General features: G+C 47.0%; 1 protein-coding gene across 2 annotated transcripts in view; it reads right to left on the bottom strand.

Moving 5' to 3' along the window:
• Positions 1–3,515: 3,515 nt before the first annotated feature.
• Abcc1 (ATP binding cassette subfamily C member 1) overlaps positions 3,516–19,150 on the bottom strand; it is a 107,367-nt gene continuing 91,732 nt past the window's right edge. Inside the window, exons 21-31 of one of the 2 annotated variants that reach the window (XM_052194312.1) lie at positions 18,866–18,998; positions 18,053–18,263; positions 16,716–17,026; positions 12,906–13,105; positions 11,861–11,987; positions 11,018–11,119; positions 10,200–10,346; positions 7,733–7,891; positions 6,300–6,466; positions 5,412–5,606; positions 3,516–4,934 (exon numbers count right to left, since the gene is read on the bottom strand). In XM_052194312.1, coding sequence (XP_052050272.1) covers positions 4,826–4,934; positions 5,412–5,606; positions 6,300–6,466; positions 7,733–7,891; positions 10,200–10,346; positions 11,018–11,119; positions 11,861–11,987; positions 12,906–13,105; positions 16,716–17,026; positions 18,053–18,263; positions 18,866–18,998 — 1,861 coding nt within the window. In that variant the 3' untranslated portion in view covers positions 3,516–4,825. The remainder of the gene's footprint in view (positions 4,935–5,411; positions 5,607–6,299; positions 6,467–7,732; positions 7,892–10,199; positions 10,347–11,017; positions 11,120–11,860; positions 11,988–12,905; positions 13,106–16,715; positions 17,027–18,052; positions 18,264–18,865; positions 18,999–19,150) is intronic. The other variant, XM_052194314.1, reaches the window with a different exon arrangement.

Genomic DNA, 19,150 nt, shown 5'->3' with positions numbered 1-19,150 from the left:
CAGGTCTCTATACTGGATGAGGCCACTGCCTCATAGACCCATGGACAGAGCTGCAGATGGAAGAAGCCCTTGGGCACCCATTTAAGTGCATAGTAATGCCTTTGCTCTGTGACAGACCATGCCAGAGGTGTTCTGCCTGACAGGGCCATAGCATATAATTTGTTCATCTGAAAGTGTCCTGGGATGAATTACAAAGTGCCCACTGTGCAGGGGGCATAGTCAAGGCCCCAGGGGAAGGAATGTGACATAAGACCTATGCTTACAGGACTCTAGGGGTCAGGAAGCTGTTCAGGAAATCCAGGGAGCGAATATGGAGCAGAACTGAACTCTCAGCTGATAAAGCCCTCAGCTTCTATGGCAACAACTGTTCCACTCTTCCTTGCAGGGTGCTGCTCAGAGGCTCAGAGACTAGGAGCAGGTGACGACGAGTATCATTCCAGCTCAGCTTCTGCCCAGAAGCGAGCCCAGGAACCAGGACTGACCGGAGTCAGGACTCTTTGACAGACCCCTTGGGAGTCAGCCATAGACCCTGCAGTGGCCAATAGATGACAGAGACGCAGGGACCTTTGGTGTGCTACAGGGTGCCCAATCTAGATTCCTCTATGGGAGGAAGATGACAAAATAACAGATTATTGAAATACCAGACGTGGAAGGACCCACATGTCCAGACTGGCCTGAGTAAGGCCTGCACAACCATGCTCACCCTACAACCAAAGTGGCCAGTGACTCTCAGCCCTAGCTGTCTACTTCAAGTCCACATACACCCCAGGCCAATCAGGCTGTATGCTCTGAACCCAGGTGATGGTGTGTACATTCACCAACTCCCCTTATTTTGAGATCATTAGATTTGACATGCAGTTTTAAGAAATCACAGAGAGAACCCTCTGCCATGTTTGTTTCAAAGATGTCCAACAAGTTCAAGTGGCACACTGATACTGAGAATGCTTACATTCCCTCTATTGCTTGTGTCTTATGTAAATGCAGTGCTTTTTGTTGCCATTTTGTGAGACAAGGTTTCATGTAGCCCAGGCTGGCCCTAAATTCTATTTGTAGTTGAGGATGGCCTAGAATTTCTGATGTTCCTATCCCCACCTCCCAAGTGCTAGTATTACAGGTATGTCTCACCACATCATGTTTATCGGACTCAAACCCAAAACTTTAGGCATGCTAGGCAAGCACTCTACCAACTCCATTACATCCCCAGCTCAGAATTTCAGTTCTATACCTATTTAAATTTGTAAAATTGTGAGTCTCTCACTGTGTTGCCCAGGCTGGTCTCAAACTTGAGTTCCTCCTGTCTCAGCATCCAGAGTGCTGGTATAATAGGTTTGTACCACTACCCACCTTGATTCATCACTGTTACTTAGCAACATCACTGCCATTGTCAGCTGCAGGCCAGGACTGGTGGGTCCTGTAAATACTGTAAGGAGCAGTATCCCCAGGTTCTACTTAGAGATGTCCCTCTGTCACTGTGGCAAAGCAATTCCCACAAATATCCATGGTCCCCTGAATCCAATCACTGGTCTAAGCTGCCCTAGTACTATCCATTACTCAGTGATACATGGGCAATTACTATGTTGGGGTCAGGAAAAGACTTCCACCTGCTTCTAGGATACAGGGCCTGCTTTATTCCACCCATCCTGAGCTTTCTCTGATGGCCCACCCTGATGTAGGGTTTTAGATCTCCCCTTCAGCCCAGATTGACCCCTTTTTGTGAGCAAGGCCAAGACTCGTTCACAGGCTTTCCATGGCAAAAAGTCACCTCATCAGCATGGCTGCCTTTGTTGTACAGAAGAGGAAACAGAAACTAGAAAGTGAGGATACAGGTTCCCAGTGACCAAGGGGAAACTTGCTCTTGGGCTTCTAATCACCCAGATACAGTGGTCCTGTTGTCAATTCTGCTCTGGAAGAAGCAGAGATGGGGCACCACAGCACTCAGCCTGCCACTCCAATGCTTGGACTCAGGCAGAGACTGCTATGTCTGTAAGTCCAGCCTCACATTGGTCTAGAAAGAGAGCCTGGGCCATGGGGTGGCTGGCACATGGCAGCAGTAGGTAAGTCAGTCAGGCGATTAGCCATTAATGCCTCAAACCAAACTCTCCTGATACAGGGCCCAGCTGGTGGCGGGAACAGAAATCAGCCTCAGCAGGCCACAGCCTCTAGATGTCACTGTAGGCCTTTTCCTTTCCCTTCCCTTCCTTTCCTTCCTTTCCTTTCTTTTCTTTTTTTCCCCCTGTGGTGCTGGGAATGGAACCCATGCAGGAAAAACACTGAGCCATCTCCTGGACTGGCACTGAGGATGTCTCAGCTGCACCAGAGTTGTCTTCCTCACTACAGCTACAGCTGTGTGCCAGGCATGGATGTAAATGCAGATAGCACAGCCATTCGGTCAACTCAGCCCAAGGCAGGCACCATCCCTTCCTTCCCACTTCTCTAAGGCTATACTGTCACTAAATCCCTTTGACAGAAAACTAAGGCCAGAGAATTTTAATGCCAGTATCTGCCCAGTTGCCCACCTTTCCAGCAATCCAACTTCCTAACTTCCTCAGCATATACCCAGAACTGACTTCCATCCTAGACTCCTTCCTCAAAGGCAGAGGCTAGGGGCAAGCTTCCGTTCCTTCTTGAATGGGGAGATTTGCTTAAGAAGTTATAGGTTTGATTACTGGGCTTTCAGAACTTTACACAGGGCAAAACAAAGACACTCAATACATGCTGACTGGGTGAACCAGGAACAGGAAGTATTAGATAATACAGCCATTCTGATACATGGTCTCGGGATCAAGACACCGCCCTCTATGGCACCATGACAGCATCTACAGTTCTTAGATAAGTCACATTCAAGAGGCCCTAGTAGCAATGGGCCTATGCTCTGTGTGGAAGCTGCGGGAGATGCTCTAGATTACACTAGGCCTGAAAGAAACACAGCGGAGGCCCTTGAAACAAAGTCAATTTGAACAGGACCTGGCTTTTATGTTGAGGATTGGAAAGCAGGTTCCCCTGCTCAGATGGCAAATGCTTTACCTACGGAGCCATCTCAATAGCCCCATTTTCCAAGATCTTAAGCAGTGTCAGTACATATCCGCCCCACTTTCTACAAAGAAGTATTTGGGACACTTGTGACTGACGTACACTGCTTTGTTCAGGGTCACGTGTCCAAAAAATGACAGGAGGACTCAAGTCCAGGTATTTGTGTACCTTACCATTCTGCCAGGCTCTCGGCAGCTCATAACTTTGGCGTCCACCATCTCTTTTTTATTTTTAATTTGCCCAGAAAGAGGCACTGTCCCCTTGGAGCTAGAAATATGGGCAATTCTAATACACTGAACACAGGTGCTGGGACGTGAACTTTAGTCCTCTGTAAGAGGAGAAAGCACTAACTGCTGAGCCACCTCTCCAGTCCTGCCCTGCCACTACTGATGGCAGTGGTATCACACCTGTCCTAGTCTGGTTCTTCCACAGTAGAGCTTAGAGACCTTTGTGCCCAAAAGAAAATAAAATGGTTGTTTAGAAAGAAATGAAATATTTTTCTTTACTGCAAATTATTTTCAAATAGTCACATTTCCAGTGTCATTACAAAAAGACTCTCAGGAGAAATCTGGGCCCTTTAAAGTAAAAGAATGGTATTAACTTACAAAAAATAAATACATATATTGCCACCTAAAGAAAAAGGATGCTTCTCTGGGATTGAAATTAGAGTCAAAATCCATAGCAAGTATGAAGTGTGGTTGGCATCGAGTTCTTGCTCACCAGGGGGTGGGTCTCTCTGTGCTCTGCAACCCACACCCCTAGAGGACCGCTTTCAGTATTCAGACTGAGGATCTAGTGCAGACATGGGCATGGCTGCTCCCAGAATCTAGTGCCTCCTCCCCCGACATCAAATGCTTGGGACTATTCCTCCAAGGAGCAATGCTCAAAAGTGGGGGTGGGGGAGAGTCACTGGTATTTGTGAATGGTTCTCTTCTTGTCCTATAAGGGACTCTGGCTGTCTTTGATAGCAGATTCTTGCCTGTGAGCACCATCCCTCCTGCTCTTGACTTTTGATGCTTATAACTATTCATAGACCTTGTGTGAGGAGTGAGCCCTCCCCATCTATGGACAGGAAGAAACAGAAAGCAGGAGCAGGGTTATATAAGTCCTTGTGAAGCAAGCCTTGCCTGGCCTGGTTCCAAGCCTGTCTGGCTAGGTCCCTTCACAGGCTGTGTCTAAAGGCTGTGCTGAATGCAGGGAAGTGTCAGAGTGCATGAAGACCAGATGGCAGGAGGGGGCATCACTGACATAACAGGGACAGGATATTTTTAGGGGTTTTCTTTCTTTCTCTCTTTTTTGTTTGTTTGTTTTGGTTCCCATGCTTTCAACTGCAAGACCTGAAGGCAAGATGCACTCTTCTGTACACAATAGGACTATATGTGACAGAAGAGCAGGCAGGGCCAGGAGAGGCTCCAAGGCTTGGCATCCATGGGTGGATGAAGAGAAGTGAGGCAGTGGCTTGTGTTTGGTCACTAGTATGTTTAGTTGCCCATGGCCTTGCTGTGGGCTTGCAGGAACATGGGTGAACTTTCAGAGAGCCTCACAAGTGGTGCCAGAGGCCAGATGTGTATCTGAAGTGGGGTGCATCTGTCTCCCAGCTTCTTCAAGGTCAGATCCAGGACAGAGTTAAATGGTGACCAATGCTTTATGTATTTTGCTTCCTTTTAGTTTGATTTTGTTTTTAATTTTTGGTTTTTATGTCCAGGAAGCGTAGGTTTCCAGGGCTGCTGGCTCATGGCTGGACACCGGGATCCTGGTCCTGCAGTCCTCCTCATCGGATGTACCAGAGACCAGCTCAAACCAAGCCAGCATCCTTGGCCATGCTATAGAAGATGCCTCTTTGCTGCAGGAGCTCAGAGGGTGCACCACACTCCCGAACTTCTCCCTTGTCCAGGACAATCACCCTGTATGGGGAGGGATATGCAGATGTTAGCATTATGAAAGAAGACACACCTGATGTCTGTGGCTTGCAAGAAGTATTATAAACTCTAGGGGCTGGAGAGATGGGGTCAGCCTGGTACCTGCCTTCCCGCCATCTTGTTATCTCTTGTAGCTAGCACATCTCCCTCTGAAATCAGTGTTGGTTGCTATGATCATTGTCCCTCTCTCTTAAGTAAGTGTCCTGGTCCTTAATATGGTCCCTATGTCTTGTTTGACAGGGGACCCCAAAATCCAGAATAATATGGAGCACATATCAGGTACCTCATGCATATAGATATGTTTGATAACCTGTTTTTCCCATGACGGAAGAATTCCACCAATTGGGGTTGCTCCTGAGCATAAGAATGCTGACAGAATGAATGAATGAATGAATGAATGAATGAATGAATGAATGAGCAGGACTAACCCTGCAAGCCCACAGATCTACTCTGGGGCCTCACCTTGTGTAGTCCATTATGGTGTTAAGGCGATGAGCAATGGTGAGCACAGTACAGTCTTCAAACTGCGTCCGGATGGTGGACTGAATAAGGTCATCTGTCTCCAGGTCCACAGCCGCTGTAGCCTCGTCCAACACTAGAATTTTTGTCTTCCTCAGCAGAGCCCGGGCCAGGCACACAAGCTGTCGCTGCCCCACACTAGGAAGAGAGAAAAACCCAGAGAGAGGGGTTCAAACTACCCTGATCCTGAACCAGGCTTTGGGAGGAAAAGACTAGCAGACAGGTGGGCTTTGGGCAGAACAACAAGGCCACGCACCGTATCCATACGTGTGATGGATATTACTAATTAATCATGCTATACCTGGTTATTTCCTGGTGAGCAGGAAAGGGTTTTAGGATCATTCCCAACAAAAGGCTCAGAAGTGATATTTTAAAGTATCAGCCCGGTTCAGTGTGGGTGACAAAGACAGCAAAGTGGCTCAGTATCTACCACCTCATTGAGCTGCAGAGGCCTTAGCACTGGCTGGACTCAGCTATGTGCCTGGCCTTAGCCAATGGATGTTGGCCAGTGAATGGCCAGCAGAAACTTGACATGGGAATGGACACTGAGAATGGTCATTCTTACACATCTGCCATCACCATGACAACATGCCTAGACCAGTCTGTTAGAGGATACACTGATCCCACTAAGGACAAGTAGACCAGCCAATGGTCAGCTGCATCCCCAACCCTGCCCCAGCCAAGATCAGCAACACAGCCACTGGCTGACCACCACTGAAGCAGGATGGGAGTTGGTTTCCCTGACGATGGATAGAGGGAATTAGCACAGAGGCAAGTGGGTAGAATCTTTCCACACACAGCTCATGCTTGCCTGAGCTTGCCCGAGCTTACCTCAAGTTCTCTCCACCTTCAGCACACTCATGGTTCAGTTTGTCAGGCAAGGCTGACACAAAGCCCTTCAGGTGAGCAAGCTCCAGAGCCGTCCAGACTTCCTCATCAGAATACTGACTGAAAGGGTCCAAGTTCATGCGGAGGGAACCCGAGAACAAAACAGGATCCTATGCAACAACAGTAGACGGCACGTATGAGAGTTTAGATTTGGAAGTTCCTCACAGACTGATGCTTTGAGCTCTTGTTCCCCAGTTGGTGATGTTATTTTAGAATGCAAGGAGATGGAGCCTGGATAGAAGAAGTAGGTTGCTAAAGGCAAACTTCTCAAGGTTACACTTGGCTTTGATTCTGGCTGGGCCCCTACTTTCTGGTTTCTTGACATGAGAAGCCATCACCACACACACCCTACTGCATGACCATGCTTTCCCCACTAAGATGGACAGCGATCCTATGATACTATGAACCAAAATAAACCTCTCTTCACACAGGTTTATTCTACTAGGTATTTTGTTACAGCGATCAGAAAAGTAACTAGGAGCAGATGACAATCACACCATGCTGAGCTAAGGGAGCTCAGAGATGCAAGGCCTGAGATGTATGCACCAGAACAGAAAGAGGTTTCAGAGTCCCTCCAAAGCATGAACTATGTGGGATTTCTGTTAACAGAAAATGTCTGAAAACCCCTGGGTTAACTGGACTAAAATTAGTATTTTTACAAAATTTCTCCATATGCGAGAATCCTCTCTGTTGCTTTTAGTGGTGGTATTTCGTCAGAGCAACAGAAAAGGAACTAATCAGTCACTCAATCCCACCTCCAGGAGATACTGTCAGAGAAACTTAGGAAATATCATAAGCACAAACAAGACGTTAGGGAACTGATACCCACAGGCTTAGAAAATTATCTGTAACTTAGCTCCAAAAGTGTCAGAGATTAACACAATGGCAGAGGACAGTGTCTTACTTGGCCCCTACCACTACCAAAATGCACAGATGCTCTGGTTCTTTGTATGAAATAGTACAGTGTTTTCACATAACCTACTCACAGCTCCTGTATACAGCCATGTCTAGATGACATACTACCTAATGCCAAGAAAATGCTGGGGGAAATAGCTGGGCATCGGGGATGGAGGGTATTACATGCAAATGCTAAACCTGAAAAAGCAAAAACAAACAAACAAACAAAAACCTCAACATGGTCTCCATGACTGAAGGCATGTCCCACCAGGCTTGATGGCCTGAATCTGATTCTCAGAATCCACATGTAAAAGGAGAAAAAACAACTCCTGCCGACTGTCCTGACCTCCACACGCATGTTCTGTTCCCCTCTCTCAATAAGAACATGAATGTAAAAACCCCACCCCACCTCCAGGTGGCTGAGTCTATGGATGTGCAGCATGTGGCTCCAGTGTGCCAGGCCCAACAAGCTCACTCACCTGTGGAATGATGGTGATCTTGAAGCGCAGGTTGTGCAGACCAATCTTGGCGATGTTTACTCCATCAATGATGATCTCCCCTTCTGCAGACTCATTGATCCGGAACAAACCCAGGGTGAGGGATGATTTCCCTGCTCCTGTACGACCCACAATACCAACCTGCAATACAGAGGGGGCTGTGGTGAGGTAGGAATGCTGTAGGCTCTGTCTTCCCCCAGCAGGTGTCTGGGTCAGAGCTGTGAGGTCATCTGGTTGATCCAACTACCACGTTCTCCAGGACCCACTTTCAGGAGCTACTTTGAACAAAAAGTTGAAAAACAACTGGCCTTTGCTTTGCAGGCTTCCAAAGGCTAAAGGCTTTTTATAAGTCAGGCTTTTTATAATCCCAAAGGGATGAGGTGCAGACAGAGGAATCTTTAGTTGAATTATGTTATATTCAGTTACAATAGTCAGAAAATAATGAGGTATTTCCCACCCAGTTCCTCTTTCCTCTGAAAGGACTGACCCATGGCAATGCTCAAATTTAAGCAAAGCCCTTGAACTTCTTTGATATGACCTGGGCACTAGTTACTGGCCAATGAAGACATCCCCAAACTTCAGTGACAGTTCTTTCTCCAACATTTTACATCAGAACTTGAGACAGGTTCCTTCCACCTCTAACAGTTATCCTAGTCCTATGCATGAATACCCATGAAGCATAAAGACTCAGAGACTATCTCATGGGAACAGAGTGCTCTGATCCATGTGGATGGACAGTGTAACAAATTGACATGTACATGATATAGATGACTGGGGATCCCTGACCAAGTTTCTGAGAAAAGTCTATGGGTCACAGTCTAGAATGTCTTCCAGGAATAGCTTGGAACCATAAGAAGGCCCTAAAATACCAACAATTTCTTATGTCCCTATGTCCACCCACTTTGATAATGGTGACATCACCTTACTACTCTAGAGTTTACAAACTGCAATGCCTTAAAGGGATCACACAGGCACATGGACGACATAGGAGAAACTGGGATGGACTGGAAGGTGTCTGTGAGAAGGAGCCTGGTTTTACATGTTTCAACTGTCCATGAAAAGCAAAGGGACCATACATGAAGTATCATGGATGTTTTAGTATTTTTAGTTCATACAAATGTTTCCCCAAAACATATCTGTAGGTTTATGGTCCTTGTCATTCAGCAATTCATGGTGCCACCTGTCAAATACACTCTGTAGGTACCCCTGGGAGGCACACCACAAAAATCACTGTGCCACAAAAGCTATCAAAATGGCAGCAAGCCCCTCCTTCCTGCCCCAGCCAAGGGCCCCCACAGTAAAATGTCCCACAGAAGCTGCCAAAATGGTACCTCAGCAAAACCCACCGCAGCCAGGAAGAACTTCCCACCCTAACCCATGGTCCCAATGCAGGGGGAAATGGGGTGAAAAACCCACCAATCCCTCAGCAGGAAACTCACAATTCCTGATATACTGCTCTCCCACCCTTAGGATTTGAAATCCCACAAATCCGCACTCTGGAAATTGGAAATCGCTGTCCTGAGAAGTTCTGCCCCCTCAGAAACCCTATATAAATATCTAAACACTGTCCCTTTGTCCAATTCCCTGCCATCTGCCCCCGGGAGCAGAGGACAGCCATCCCTGGATTTGTCCTTCCATACCCTGGACCCTCCAATAAATCTGTTTCATGAGATTTTCTGCCTTGTGTGAAGCAGGCTTCTCATCAGAAGCCAAGGGGGAAAAAAAAACAAACAATGAAGAGAAGAAGCAAGGAAGTGGGACTGAGGCTCCTGAGCTCCTCAGCTCAGCGAGAGGCACGCCCCTGGGAGCTGCAATGCTCTGCTGAGGAGGCTTCCTCTCATAGCTGTGTGGCTCACTGCTCCCCTGCCGCCCCTCCCCCCACTGTCTCACGGTACTCTTCCACTGGGATACCTTCTCCCCTTGGAGCTATGTGGTGCCTGGGCTTCTGAGTCCCAGGATACCTCCAATCCGAGCACAAACACACACTCAGCATATTTTATCTCCAGAATTCCACCCAGTAAAAGTCCCTCAGTCTCATAGTATGAGCTGTGACTAATGACAGGATTCTGAAAATCAAATTCAGGCCCTCAAGCTTCAGAATCAAGCCATCAAGCTTGGCGGGATAGACCTTTCGTCATGGAGCCTATAACTAGTTGCTGTTGTTGCTGTTTTAATTTGGTTTTTTTATTTTGTTTTGTTTTTCAAGTATAGCATCTGCATGTAATAAAAAAGACTTTTATCAACTAATTGATACACTGCTATTTTCCTAGCGTTTTCCTGGCACTAGGTGGCATATCATCTAGACATGGCTATAGACAGGAGCTGTGAGGAAACTATGGGGGCTGATGATGTCCTTAAGACAACAGGAATGGAGAATGGCATCCCGCCACCTTTTATTTTTACTCCATTGCCTATGAGTTGGTGAGGATGGGGGATGGTACACACCCACCTTTTCTCCACCCTCAATGGTGACATTTATGTGCTTGAGAACCAAGTCCAAGTCTTCTCGATACCTCAAGCAGTAATCCCGGAACTCCACACGGCCAGAGTGGGGCCAGGTGCTGGGTGGAGCTGTCTCCTGGATTTGCCAAGGAGCCTGGGTCACAAGAGGAATAAGAGGAATCAGTAAATGTAAGCTGCAACCCTAAACTCTGGGGATCCAAACTCAGTCCTCATAACATTTACCCCAGCCTCCAACAATTCTAATCAACTCATTTCCACTTAATTCTTCAATGTATGAGAAAAATTCCTACACAGATGAAATTTAATTTCAGTTTAATTTCCCATAACAAGAGCCCCTCGAAAGCAAATAACAGACGGCTCTGGCAGTAAGAGCTCCTGTTAAGGCTTTGGCAGGAAGAGGCTACCTGCCAGGGAGAGAATGTTGCAGTTTCCTTGGCAGTTGTGAGGAAACCATCTTAACTAATAAGAAGGTTATGAGCCTCTAGCAACAATCAGCATTAGAACTTTCTCTGTGACATCACTGAAGAAAAGAATGACAAGGGAAAGTTTTCTTAATAAGTGACACAGCCCATGGGCCCTGACAGCACCTTGGAATCTCATATCTGGACACTTGGTATCTTGGGGAAAACAAGACATGTGGACAATTTTCTTCCTCTAAAACAAGGTAGTTCTAAGCAAGTGTTAGAACAGAACAATCCCAAGAGGTCCTGGAAGGCACCCAGTTCATCCTCCAAGTAGGTAGAGGGCACCCATGAGGTGTCTGAAAGGTGAAGACCAGGGGACCAGGCTGGAGTCCTGTCTTACCTCTTTCTCCGTTTCAGAATACTCCTTCAGTCTCTCCACTGCCACAATGTTGGTCTCCATCTCAGAGGACATTCGAACCAGCCAGTTCAAGTATGCAGTTATCTGCCAGTGAAGGAAGCCATGTGGGGTCTCTTAGGGGAAGTGTGGCTTCATCCTCATGAATTATGCATAAGTGATAGCATTCAAACAAACACAGAAATGAGCCCAGAGCCATTACCCAGAGTGGACACTGTGTACCTCTTAGGGATCACACCTTCCAAGGTGACACATGGACCAGACAAGTTATCAGAAAGAAGTCAGGAGCTATAAGATAATTCTGTGAGGAAAGTACTTGCTGAGCAAGCCAGGTGACCGGAGTTCTACCTCCAGAACAGTAAAGGTGCAAGAAGAGACCTGACCTGCAGAGTGCTTCTAATGACCTCCATGTGTGCGCCACGGCACACCCTCCTGGAAGGGAGGGAGGAAGGGAAAGGCAGACAGAGAAGCTATATAGGAAACAAAAATATTTTGGAACCAGGTAATTTTCATGTGATGGTTAATGTCCATAATTAAGCCCAGTGCTCCAGAAACTGAAGCAGGAGAATGAGGCTGTTAAAGGCCAGCACCAACAGCAGCAGCAACTAACACAGCACAGAGGGAAATAGCTTTGAAAGCACCAAGTCACCAAGAATCTTTTGACTGATGAAAACTGTGGGCCATGCGTCAGAATTCCCATGCTGTAGTCACTAGGCTCTATGCCTTTAAACTCCGTTCAAGCCCTCTCCTTTCCCCACTCTGCAGGTCCAGGAACTCAAAATCTGGTTGCCATGAGGAGATCATTCAGCCCAAGAAAGCGCCACTTACCTGCAGTGAGTAAGACACAGAGAGACCCACCAAGCCAGCACTGAGGCTGTGCCGGGAGATGACTGCAAAGAGGGCGGCAAACAGCACAACGCAGTTGCCCACACACTCAAGGCGCACAGCCAGCCACCTATATGGAGATACATAAAGGAGATATATCGGAATGTATCAGACAGCCAGGTACCCAGATTCGAGGTCACAGGCAGAGCTGGGTCCTTCTGCTAGCTGAGTTAAGTCCCCAGCACTTCTAGAGAAAGACCTTGTGGGTATCATGAATCCAGAATGTGAGAACTAGATAGGGTCAAGAGAGCACACCAAGGGCCCATAGGACTTGAAGCCAACAACTCTGCATGAGCCTGGCTTGTCACAGGGACTAAAATAAAATTCTCCAGAAACAATCTTCATCCTGGAACATCAAATTTTTCTTAAGAAATCATTAAAATAAAAAAATAATTCCCTGGATATTCCTAAGATGTCATGAACTATAGAAGGCACTGCTATTTGCAAATAAGTTATCTTGGGACAGGGGCAGAGCTCAGTGCTGGATCACTGGCCTGACATGCAAAGGCCCTGGTTTTGAGAGTAACCACTACAAAATAATATTAACAATAATGATAAATAAATACAATCAGTCCCTTGACAAGAGATGGACCTCAACATGAATAAGAAACAAGGTGTTTAATCCAAGGTTGGACACTGAGCTCTTGAGACCACCCCCACCTGCACCTCACAATGCCAAAGTTATGTGGTGACACAAATGTGGGTTCTCATACTTACACAGTAAGCAATTTCAGCCACCATGCCATCTTTCCAGATCCTAGATTGCTTTATTTTGGAGACAAGGTCTCATTCTACAGCCTAGCTGGCCTGCAACTTCCTAGGTAATCAAGGCCACTCCAAACTCACGGCAATCGTTCTGTAGGCATGTGTCACCATGATATTTTGATGACCCTTATGTTTCCATTTCTTTCCCCACCAAAAAAAAAATGGAAGCGGAAGGACTGGGCACTCAGCCAGTTGCCTCCACTGTACGGACCACTGCGCCCACCTGTTGGCCACAATGCTGGGGTAGTAGGCCTTCTGGTTCTCATCTACCTTCAGGTCACTCTGGCGAATGAAGCGCTCCTGCTCCTCAAAGGCTCGGATGACACTGACCCCCAGCAAGGTCTCACTGAAGTGTGAGTACACAGGGGAACGGCTGACAGACTCCAGGCGCTTCAGCTGGCGCGAGGAGGCCACGTAGAACCTCTGTGGGAGACACATAACCAGTGCTGAGCCCTCATCACATCCTCCTGGGTATACTGAGAGAAACTAAACATGGTCATTACCTCCAGGGATCAAAACTCTGAAGATACACTGCTTACCTGGTAATCTGTAGGATAGTAATATCAGTGACATTAGTGTGTCCCGTCTGCCACCTATAAACCCAGGCAATGATCTTTGTTATGTTTAGGTGGAGACTACAAGACCAAGTGACCTCTCTGGGTCCATGGCTAAGAAGCAGCAGGATGGACCTGACCTCCAGACTGACTGACCTCTCAGAAGTCCTCTAAATGCTTGGGGCTTTGCTCTTCCAATAGGAAAGGTTTAAAAACAGGTTTTGTAACCACCAGACCTCTTTATAATCTTCATTTGCTACAAACACAGAAACCTGCCCAAGTCACTGTACTGTCTTAGATTTTATTTCTTCTGTACTAAAGCCATTTTGCATAGTAGGCTATGAGGAAAAGAGAAAAGAGTCATGGGTTCTTCAGTGTGAGTCCCACTGTTTTCATGTACACACACCACACATGTAATACACACACATACATGTCAACAACCATGATATCCATGAACTCCACTAAACCAGAAGGAGCGACTGCCTGTGTCAGCTGCCTCACATGCATGGCAGCTCCATACATTTGCCGCTCTCTGTTCTCCTTCAAGTTCATGGCCTCTTTCACTAATCATTATTGCATGCATAAGTGTACGTATGCACGTACACACACACAAATATATCCCTAAATATAACCTGTTTGAATACAAATAATGCTACCTATATGCGTATTTTGAGGACTGACTCTTTGCCACTGGACAAGCAAATGGCGTGCTCTCCTTTGGGCAGAGCTTTAGGAACTCTCCTGTTCTTAGCTTTACTCAGTTGCCTATTGTCTTAATTTGGGTAACTACTGCTGTGATGAAGCACCATGACAAAAACCAACTTGGGGCGGAAAGGATTTACTTCAGTCACAGTTCCATAGAACAGTTCATCATTAAAAACAGGACACACAGGGCGGTGGTGCCTTTAATCCCAATACTCAGAAGCAGAGGCAGCCTGATCTCTGGTCTACAGAGCGAATTCTAGGACAGTCAGAGCTGTACAGAGAAACCCTGCTGGGGTGGGGGTGGGGGTAAGGGGCAGTGAAGGCAGGAACTCCAGTAGAACAAGAACCTGGAGGCAGGAACTGATGCAGAGGACACGGAGGGATGCTGCTTTCTAGCTTGTTCCCATGGCTTGAATAGCTTTCTTTCTTTTAGAAACCAGAACCACAAACCCAGGGATAGTAGCACCAATAACAGACACCCCCACACACACACCCTGCAACAATCACTACATAAGAAAATGCTCTACAGGTTTGCATACAGCCCAGTCTTAAGGAGGCATTTTCTCAATTTAGGTTTCCTTCTCTCAGATGACTACCCTGTGTCAAGCTGACATAAAACTATGCAGCACACCAGCACTAAAGCCTTGTAGGCTTTTTCTACCCCATTTTGCATGTTCAGAGACTGACCTTGTCTCCTTGTGCCTTATCATATCAGGATATCGTGACAAGTACCAACCTTGGTGGCAGGACCAGCTTCTCACATTTGAACCCTGAGCATGAAACTTGAGAACAAAGTGGGAATGGCACATGTGGCTTTTAAAACCTCACATCTTGCACTTTCTTCTAGCAAGGCCATACCTCCTGACCCTAACCACACAGTGTGCCAACCGGAAGCCAAGTGTTCAAACATTTGAACTATGAGGCATATTATCATTCAAACTGCCAGTCAGTATACTTTTGGGGTTTTTTGTTGTTATTTTTTTTTAATAATTTTAAAAACAGGGCTAATGAGATTGCTTTGCTCAGCAGGCAGGGACTGCTGAGCTCTTGCTCCATAAACCTTATTCTCAAATCACATCCCAAGATGGAAAGAGAGAACTTACTAGCCATGCTGTTCTTTGACATCCACAACTGTGCCACAAGCTATTTATTTCTGTGTCTACACATTACTGTGTGTAGAGCCAGGAATCAATGTATCTTCCTTGGTCTCTTTTCCACCTTGGTTTCTGAGGCAGGCTCTCCCACTGAACCTAGCACTCACTGATTTGCTAGACTGTCTGGCTCAGAAACCCCAAGACTCTTTCTGTCTCTGCCTCTCCAGCACTGAGATGATAAAAACACTTTACCTGTCTGTCTTTATTTATTTATTTAATTTACACAAACTTATTTTGGAGGGCGGAGCAGGGTGCACTCATGCTACCCAGCATGCACGGCGGTCAGAGGCAGGCACTTTGAGGAAGCCAGTTCTCATTTCCCGCCATGTGAGCCCTGCTTGGTCATGGGGCTTGGCAGTATCTTGATGGCCCAGGCTTAGCTTTTTCTAGGGATCAAATGCAGGTCTTCATGTTTGCAAGGTAAACACATTACTCCTCCAAGGGGCCCTGAAGTCACGCCATTTCTAGTTTCTAGTACTACACTGTGCTTGTTCTGAACTAGAGCCTTCAGGAAGCTTTCCAGGCAACCATGAGGCCACTTGCCACATTTTGGTAAATGCAGTCAAGATATTCTAGTAAACAGCTGGCAATAATTTAAAGAAGCTACCAGAGAGGTCCAGGAAATAGACCTTTTCCCTATAATATGATCTTTCTTTCTGGTAACATCATTAACCTGCAGTGTGATGGGGCCCAAGTATAAGGTGGTAAGGTCCCTAGTGACAAAAAACCCACTGTGTGGTATTTTTAATTTTTTGTTTTGTTTTTGAGACATGTCTTGCCATATAGCTTTGAACTCTCCATCCTTCTACCTCAGCTCCCTGAGTGCTGGGAAGACCAGAAGGTGTCAGCAAGCAGTTTACACTGCCAGCATTCCCTGACAATCTCAACACCCAGCCTTAGGAATGGCAATGCTTCAGCTAAATCTCTGAGCACAGACCTCAAAACCACACACCTCAAAACCACACACCTCAAAACCACACACCTCAAAACCACACACCTCAAACTCACACACCCAGGGTCCTACTCTTCGCTCTGCCAGCTGAGTGTATCCATTCACCTGTCACCTAAATATGTAATCTACATAAACATGACCCAAGAAAGTACACAGATACAAAGAAAAAGTGGTTTCTACAGAGGAGACAAGGCATGAACCAGGACAGCTACCCTTCTCCCAGTGGAAACTGGGAGCTGAAAACCAAAATGTCCCCTGCCCTCCCTTACAAATAGCAGTGGTCACATGACTGTTCTTGACGACTGGAAGACTTAAATTCTGATCCAGTGGCTATAGGTCCCTTTTCTGTTCCCTTCTGTTAATCTCAGGATCTGAGCTACATACATGACAGATATGATAAGCATTCTGAGCCATGAGACCAATTTAAAGACTGAAGATTTATGTGAAGGCAGCAAAGCAGATGGAAACGAAAAGGAAGGCGTGAGCAGCAGCAAGACTGGGTGTTGACTGAGCCACAGGACCACACCAGACTCAAGACAAGCTACATCCTAATCTGTTGTGAGCATCAACCCCAGTGAGGCTGCTGTCCACAACAGACAAGGGCACAGCTGAGTGCCGTGGTCACATCCTCACCAGCCCTCCAGAAGATGGATAGACAAGAGGCTCACCTGCACAAAGAAGTAAACCAGACCCAAGGGTGGGATGATGACTGCGGCAATGGGCGTGGCCAGTAGGATGATGATGACAGCTCCAATGACACTGAAGAGTGAACCCATGAACATCTTGATGACCTGTGGGATCATGGAGTCCACCGTGTCCAGCTCCTTGGAGAATCGGTTCACTAGGTTCCCACTGGGTGTACGCTCGAAGAAACTCATGGGCGATCGCAGAACATTGTGCAGCAGGTCCAGGTGCAGGCGACGGGAGGCAAAGATGCCTCCAATGGACACAGCCATGGAGTAGCCAAATACTGCCACGCCTAGCACAGCAATAGAGATGTAAGTGGGAGATGTAGAAGGGGGATCTGCAGGCTGGCCTTAGGTATCTCAGCAAACCAGGGACATGGTCCTCATTGTGTACTATACCCTATGCTGGGGTTTCTAAAATACCGAATTTTCCTTTAATTTTAATGAACTAAAATTCAAATCATTTCCCATGGCTGGCGGTTACTGTACCAAGCAACATAGCTCTAATAGCAGATGCTGATGCTGTGTGAACCTGGGAAAATGCCATATCCTCTCTGCTCCTTGCTTTTTCTCAAATATAATATAAAGGGTGCAGCAGTTCCTAGCTCTGTGGGCATGGGGGGTGTTATAGATAGAGAAACTCAAGACATCACACCTGATCTTCTGAGGGCTGTTCCCAAGCTACCTCAGAGACCAGGCAACATCTGTGGTCCCTCCAAACAGCCCGTACTCCACAGTCCACAGTCCACAGAATTCTTTCTGGGACTTTTATCCGAGACTCTTTCTCTAGGAACAAGGGAAAGGTGGGGGCTCCAGAGCTGGTGCTGCCAACCTTGTCAGCTGACCCTTCCATGTTACCTCATCTGTAAAATTGTGTTACCTCATATGTAAAATGGGGACACTGACACTCAGCTCCAACCCACACCCAGTACTAAGTGCTTTCCCAGCAGCATGCTTGGGTACAGGAGAAGCACACAAAGTGAGGACTCACTCACTGCCCACACAAGTGAATCAAGGGTATGGAAAGGACGTGTGTATAAAGCAGTTTAATGAGCACACAGACCTACAACAAGATCACACACTATAGGCTGCTTCATTGGATGCCAACTCAATCAGAAATTCACCTGTGGGTCAGTTGTGAGACTATTTGACAAGAGGACTGAGAGGGAGAGGTGGGCATGAATTCAGCCAGATGAATTCAGCAACCTACCTTGTGACAGGTTCTATCCATCCGGTCTGGCTCAGTTTAGGGATGTTAATTTCCCTGAGGACTTGGAAACTCAATTATGAAATTAAGAATGAAGCAATCTCAGCCATACCTTGCAAGATGCCCAAGGCCCCATAGACACTCAGTCGAAAATTCCTGTTCTCCTGAGTCCCATTGACAATAGGGTGGTCATCTGTCCAGAGGCTCAGCCAATAGTTAGAGGCCAGTGCAGATACATGGTTGCAAAGGAAAAGGAAGATACTCAAGAAGGAGATCAAGAGGCCAATGGCCTTCATGTAGCTCCAGTACACTGACAGCTGCACCTAGAACCCATAGAGTATTAGCATAGGGTTAGCTATTCCTACGTGACTCCTCACAGCCCAGCCCTCCCTCCTGTTCCCAGACCCTCAAGACCCAACCACTCCATTAGTCAATGACATCAGCCAGCAGTGCAAAGTCGGGCCTTCTACCTCCCACCTCCCACAGAGCTTGAGGGGAGTGGGTGTGTCAAGCACCTGAACAGGCTCCGACCTGCCGGCAATCACCCACTGAAACACATGAGCACAGAAGCTCCTTAAGAGGCACAGAACACCATGCAAGTGCCCAGGTGAGTGGGCACCGGGAGGTTTTTCCCTGAGGAAGTGATGTTGAAGAATTTACCAACGGTGAATGGAAAACAGGCAGGGAAGGGATAAGGCCCTGAGGTGTGGGAGAGCTCAACACATTTGGGGAAGTGACAAAAACGCAGAGGTGGTTGCAGCTGCCTGGTGATCTGGAAGGTCTCATTCAATAGTACCAACATGGATTCAGCAGCTCAGATCCCAACTCCAGCAAAAGTCATATCGTGTCTGTGACCCTGGGCCCTGAGAGGCTTGCTGTGAGATGCATATACCAAGCAAATCAGTGTGTACTGGGCCTCACTCACCTGCCCTGTCTGGGCCTTGTCTGCTTCCATCAGCTTCCACGTCTCCTCCTTAGCTCCAGCCTTCTGCAGTTCGGTTGTGCTGCTGTGCTGCTGGCTAGTATCCCCACTGTGGGAAGAAGAGTTGCTGAGATGCCTGTTACGAAGGAGAGTAGGGTGTCAGTCAAAGCACACACACGCTTGTCCTCCTACGTGTCCAGGGAAAGGGATGTGTATGTCACAATGGGAGCTGCTGTGGTGAGTGTAAAGAGTAATGGACAGAAAATGTGCAGGAACAATCTTTCATGT

The sequence above is a fragment of the Apodemus sylvaticus genome, chromosome 10 (genome assembly GCF_947179515.1).
Source record: "Apodemus sylvaticus chromosome 10, mApoSyl1.1, whole genome shotgun sequence".
Lineage (NCBI taxonomy): Eukaryota > Metazoa > Chordata > Mammalia > Rodentia > Muridae > Apodemus > Apodemus sylvaticus.
This window is presented reverse-complemented; position numbering and strand designations above follow the sequence as displayed.